This window comes from Pogona vitticeps, chromosome 2 (assembly GCF_051106095.1).
Source record: "Pogona vitticeps strain Pit_001003342236 chromosome 2, PviZW2.1, whole genome shotgun sequence".
Classification (NCBI taxonomy): domain Eukaryota; kingdom Metazoa; phylum Chordata; class Lepidosauria; order Squamata; family Agamidae; genus Pogona; species Pogona vitticeps.
In genome coordinates this window covers 22132402-22138627 of record NC_135784.1, presented here as the reverse complement: position 1 = coordinate 22138627, position 6226 = coordinate 22132402, and the positions used below count along the sequence as shown (strand labels likewise).

Here is a 6226-nt window from a genome sequence, read left to right as displayed (position 1 = left end):
TCACGCATCCCAAGGCAACCCAGCGGAAGAACAAGCAGTGAGGGTGTGGATGCAGGTGAAGAGGTGGAAACCAGAACGTTTATTTATTTTGACAAAACCAGCCCCGAGTACCCAGCCTTTAAAACAGAGAAAACTTTTAAAAGGCTGGTGGATGGTGCTTCAAAGACCCAACAGCTGGAGAAGATGGCTGATCCAAGAATCCTAACCATGAAAAGGTGTGGTGGGTAGGGGTCCATGTCTGGCACCCACACAAACTTATTCCCGTGACTTCAAAAGCCAGAATAAATGCTCCTTTTGGAGAAACACTGCTGGACTTTTGAGGAGGTTCCTGTTTTTTTTTCCAAATAGATAACCTATTGTCCCAAAACACCTTACTGGTTTACAATACAGTGGACCCTCTACTTACGGAATTAATCCGTATTAGAATGGTGGCTGCAAGTCGAAAAGTCTGTAGGTCGAATCTCCATTGACCTACAATGCATTGAAAACCGATTAATCCCATAACTGGAAGTTTTTATTCTATTTTTGTTCCATTTTGTTTTTTTTCTGGTCTGTAAGTCGATTCTCCGGCTGCAAGTCGAATCTAAATTTTGCGGCCAGAGAAGTCTGTAATTCGAAAAGTCTGTAAGTCGAGCCGTCTGTAAGTCGAGGGTCCACTGTAGTTACACTCCTCCCATCCCACAGACGATGTCAGAGCTGTGTGCCACTGACTGTATTGCATCGAAAACTCAGCAATAAAAAGAATATAAGTAATAACATTGAATGGGGGTCTGCTGTGCAGCTCCTGGATATCTGTGGACCATCACCTCTCACTTCCCTTGAGGGAAAATTATTTCTTTAAAACAATGACAGTTCTGTGCCTAGGGATCTCTAGACAGATAAGAGGGGGCGGTCCGCTTTAACCCAAATATGCTTTTTTTCAGCTTTTCTATCAACCAGAAGTGAACTTCCTCTGACACTCTGAGAATACCAGTGGTTGGTAGATCTTTATTAATCGCAGTGTACTAATTGAAGAGAAAATAAACATTTCAGTTCCTTTTCAGTGCCTTCAGCACATTCTTACCATTCCTATGGGTCCCTGCATGATGGCCATTTATACAATATACAGTAAGGCCCTCTTATCCATGGGAATCATATCCACAGTTTGAAAATATTAAAAGAAAAATTCTATAAATATATATATTTCTAGAAATATGGTTACCAGAACTAGCCACTAGAGGGAGTCAGAAATGAGGGGTTCCCAGTCTGTGGGCCGTGGCTCCAGGGGGTGCAGTGCAGGGGTGCTATGGGAAAAGAGATGGCACAGAGAACTATGAGAATTATAGAGAAGCTGTTCATAGCTGTATGAACAGCTCTATTACTTTCATAGCTCTATAAAAAGCTTCTCTATTGCTTTGTTTCTAACAGAAACAGGAAGTGGAGACTGTGTGCCTGCCGCTCCATTCTCCCTCTCTATGGTCCCCAGTGGAAGCGCCTGTAGGTACCCTTGGGGTTTTCCAGCATCGAGACATGAGAGGAGGGGGAGAGGAGAGGAGATGGGAATGGCTGGGAAACGATTCAAGAACAAGGGGAGCCACAGCCAGTGGCCATAAAATGAAAGGAGCTGTGATTCCCAAATGTTTGGGAACCACAGGTCTAGAAAAATGTATTTCCATGGTGTTATTACGAGGACTGGCCATTAGAGGGAGTCAGAGAACATGCCATAGTGCTTCCTATTAAAATACAGTGGTGCCTCCCATTACGACATTAATTCGTTCCAGTGAAATCGCTGTAGAACGAAAACGTCGTAATGCGAAAATAAAAAACCCATTGAAACGCATTAAAACCCGTTTAATGTGTTCCAATGGGCTAAAATCTCACCATCCAGTGAAGATCCTCCATAGCACGGCCATTTTCGGTGGCTGTTTTGCGAGGAATCCGTCCCAGAAAACAGTGGGGAGCCATTTTATTTACCTAGCTGCCATTTTGAGACTGCTGATCAGCTGTAGGAAAATCGTCGTTTTGTGAAGAATCGGTTCCCGAAGCAGGGAACCGATCATTGCAAAGTGAAAAAGCCTATTCAGACCATCGTTTTGCAATCACAAAAACGTCATTGTAATGCGGTTTCATCGTAATGCAGGGCAATCATAAAGGGGGGCACAACTGTAGTGTTTGCTATAATCCACATTTTTCAGCATCTGCGGGGGGGGGTTGGAACCAATCCCCGCACAGATAAAAGGGTCCTACTGTACCTCTTCAGTGAGTTTCTCACAATTAAGTGCAAGATAAACAAGACTGAATCCTGTTCCAGATTTATTGTTGTTACATGCTGTGGAGTCGTCACGGGGATTTCAAGGTATGTGAAGTGTCGAAGGAGTGGCTTCACCATTAACGCACACAGACACACACACGTTGTGAGTTTCCCTGGCCAAGCAGGGATAAGAAACCAGCTCTCCTGAGCGACAGTCTGGCCATCTATCCGTTGCGTGACATTTGATTTCACTGTTCTATATAACAAATATATATATATAATATACAGTTAACTCCCCTGCATGAAGTCTTTTAATGAAAAGTACTCCTGTGTGTTTCTCCTGAAGCCTAGTCCACTTTTCAAATATATATATATAAACCCCAGGAACTCCTAGAGCCTGTCTTCCCTTGAAAAGGAAAACAGTGCCTCCAGGAGCCAGGATTGTCCTTTTCAATACTATTTGGGCACCCCTCCCTCAATGCCACAACTTTTTGACCCCTCCTGGTCACTTGGGGCAGATGCAGGTCCCACCCTCGAACCTCTACAGCTGTTCAACCCCAATGTATGTCTCTGATCCCCGGGATGCCTCACTGAACGGAAGTTCATTCATCTTCTAATTTAATCTGTTTCCACACGCCAAACGTTTCCATGGCTTCCCCACTGTGTGAATTTCCTAATGAGAACTCGGACGTTTCTTCTGATTTCACCTGTTTCCATACTCCGAGCAGTGAAATGGTTCCAGTCCCGCTGTGAACCGTCTGATGTCTAACTAGGTTTCCTTTCCCGCTGAAGCTTTTCCCACACTCCAAGCATTTAAAGGGTTTTTCCCCGGTGTGAATTCTTTCATGGGATGTGAGATTCGACCGATGGCTGAAGCTCTTTCCACGCTCCAGGCATGGGTAGGGTTTCTCGCCAGTGTGACTTCTTTGGTGGACCAAATAGTTTGTGTTATTGTTGAAACTTTTCCCACAGATTAAGCACTGGTACGGTTTCTCCCCCATGTGAATTCTTACGTGCGACGTCAGCTTGTCGTTCTGGGTGAAACTCTTTCCACACTCCATGCATTTATAGGGTTTCCCCCCTGTGTGGATCCTTTGGTGAGAATTGAGGTATCGCCTTTGGCTGAAGCTGCTTCCGCACTCCAAGCATTCGTACGGCTTCTCTCCGGTGTGAATTCTCCGGTGCTCTGTGAGATTTGCGCTGTTGCTGAAGCTTTTCCCACATTCCAGACATTTGTACGGCTTCTCCCCAGTGTGAATCCTATGGTGAGAGGTAAGGCTTCCCTTCTGACTGAAACTCTTCCCACACTCCAAGCATTTATAAGGTTTCTCCCCAGTGTGGATCCTCTGATGGGCCGTGAGGTGCATCTTCCGGCCAAAGCTCTTCCCACAGTCCAAGCAGATGAAAGGTTTCTCTCCTGTGTGAATCCGTTGATGTGTCGTGAGGTTTCCTTTGTAATGGAAGTTCTTTCCGCACAGCAAGCATTTATAGGGTTTCTCTCCCGTGTGAATCCTCTGATGTTTCGTAAGGTCTGAATTGGTAATGAAGCGCTTTCCGCAGGCCAAGCACTGGTGTGGTTTCTCCCCAGTGTGGAGCCTGCAGTGAATGATAAGCTTGGAGGCACAACTGAAAGCTTTTCCACATACAGGGCACTTCTTATTCTCCTTTCCTTTCTCCGATTTTTCTTCACACATGATCTCATGTGGATCATCGCCCGGAGAAGCAGAGGATTTATTCTTTCTTTGTGGATTTGCTTCTGTTTTCTTCTTTTGATCTTTCCTATTTCTGTACTTTTGTCCTTCCCAGGCCATCCCACATGGTTCTCTCATATTCTCCATTTCCAGCTTGTCATCTTCTAAAAAAGAGATAAGAAATCGGTACAAATTGGAATTACTACTACTACTACTACAACAACAACAACAACAACAACAACAACAACAACAACAACAACAACAACAACAACAACAACAACAACAACAATAATAATAATAATAATAATAATAATAATAATAATAATAATAATAATAATAATAATAATAATAATAATAATAATAATAATAATAATAATAATAATAATAATAATATATGCAGAGCTGAAAGGGACCCTATGGATCATCAAGTCCAGCTTCAATCAGGGAAGCACAGTCAGGAATTGAACTCCTAACCTCTGGCTCTGCAGGCAGATACTTCAACCACTGAACTATCCAGCAATTCCCAGAGTGTCAGACCACTGAACAAGTTAAATTAAAAGTTGGAAGCAGCCTTTCAGTATACTGGACTAGAAGTTTTGGAGGGATGCTTCCAGATGCAGTAGAGAGAGTATAAAGTTAGCTGGAGAAGCAGCAGTTTCACATATTTCCAGTGAAGCACAATTTTGCAAAGGAATGGGTTTCAGGTTCAGAAAAAATGCTGGAGACTCTCCTAATGAACCTAGCAATGTTTTTGGTGCACAATGAGGGATACAAGCATTGGCTCCTTAACTAGTGGCAATTCACCAGAACAGTTTAATGCCTCTGCATTTAACATCAGTAACTGACAGGACTCTGTTTAGCATATTATACAATAGGGACCCCCATATCTGCCAGATTGGTATCTGTGGTTCCCCTTATTTAAAATATTGAAAGAAAAAAAGCTCAAAAGAGGTATTCCCATGATGCAATTACCAGAAGACCATGCTATGTATAGGGTTCACTACTAATTCCCTCGTAGATACGGTACTTCAAATTATTTCACCGCATTGTAATGCAATTTTTTTTGGTTGTGCATGCTGTTTTCAGAGGGATGTGCCCCCCCCCCAAAAAAACCAGGTTACAAAGACCTCAAGGTAAATAATATAGGAAATGGGCCAGAAAAACACAACGGTCATGATTTTCATCATCATACTGTCATCAGGATCACCTTCGCTATAATGGATGAGAAAAAGAGAGAGGCCATACCGAGACAGACTACAATCTCACAGGTCTCTTCCATGATTTCCCTGGGCAGGATCCAGCAAAACCCGCTGCACCTCGGAGTGAGACGCACAGCCACTGCCTCAAAGAACACCAAGTCCTGGAATGCAAACAAACAAGCAAGCAAGCAAATAAATAAATAAATACACTTTTCCTCCGTTTTTTATAGGTAACATAAATGTTCTTTACAAACCAATTCCAAAGCATTGTTTAAGAGGATGTGGCTGGGCAGTAGATGTCAGCATCTAGCTTTTGCAGCCTTCTCGATACAAGCCAAGGTTTTCTACATCCATGAAAGATCATGACTATATAGTATGTTCAAGATCAAGGACACCATGGCTCTGATTAGTTATTGAAGAAAAACGGGAGGTAGGGATTATTCCTAGAATAATTGAGTTGGACGGAGCCCGTAAAGCCATTGAGTTCAAACCCCCCCCCCCTTTCAATGCAGGAATCTAAATCCAAGTATAGCTGACAGATGGATCTCCCATAGAGATGGGGGTACAGTGGTGCCTCGCTTGACGATGTTAATTCATTCCAGCGAAATCGCTGTAGAGCGAAAACATCATCAAACGAAACGAAAAAATCCCATTGAAATGCATTGAAAACCCGTTCAATGCGTTCTAATGGGCTGATAAACTCACCGTCCAGCGAAGATCCTCCATACGGCGGCCATTTTGGGTGCCTGTAAAGTGAGGAATCCGTTCTAGAAAACAGCGGGGAGCCATTTTCTTCAGCCGGCAGCGATTTTGTTTGCTGATCGTCGTAAAGCAAAAATCGGTTCCCGAAGCAGGCAACCGATCATCGCTAAGCAAAATTCCCCCATTTAAACCATCATTTTGCAATTTCAAAAGCAATCACATAAACGGCAACATAATGCAGTTTTGTCGCAGAGCGGGATAATCGTCCAGCGGGGCACGACTGTATTCGTATTCTTATGTGAATAGCCCCACGCAGCTGGACTTAACGAAGATCCTGCTCCTAGGGCTGGACCGTCCATTCACACATCTGGCAGCAGCAATGGCCTTGCTCTTCCTTCCAGTCA

At 43.6% G+C, this 6226-nt stretch overlaps 1 protein-coding gene across 1 annotated transcript; it reads right to left on the bottom strand.

The window, feature by feature from the left end:
* Positions 1-2271: 2271 nt before the first annotated feature.
* On the bottom strand, positions 2272-5314 carry LOC144587510 (uncharacterized). The gene is given in 3 exon segments (XM_078388400.1): positions 2272-2969; positions 2971-4085; positions 5167-5314. Coding segments are annotated over 3 exon segments (1185 nt in total). The 5' UTR covers positions 5201-5314; the 3' UTR covers positions 2272-2933.
* Positions 5315-6226: the final 912 nt, after the last annotated feature.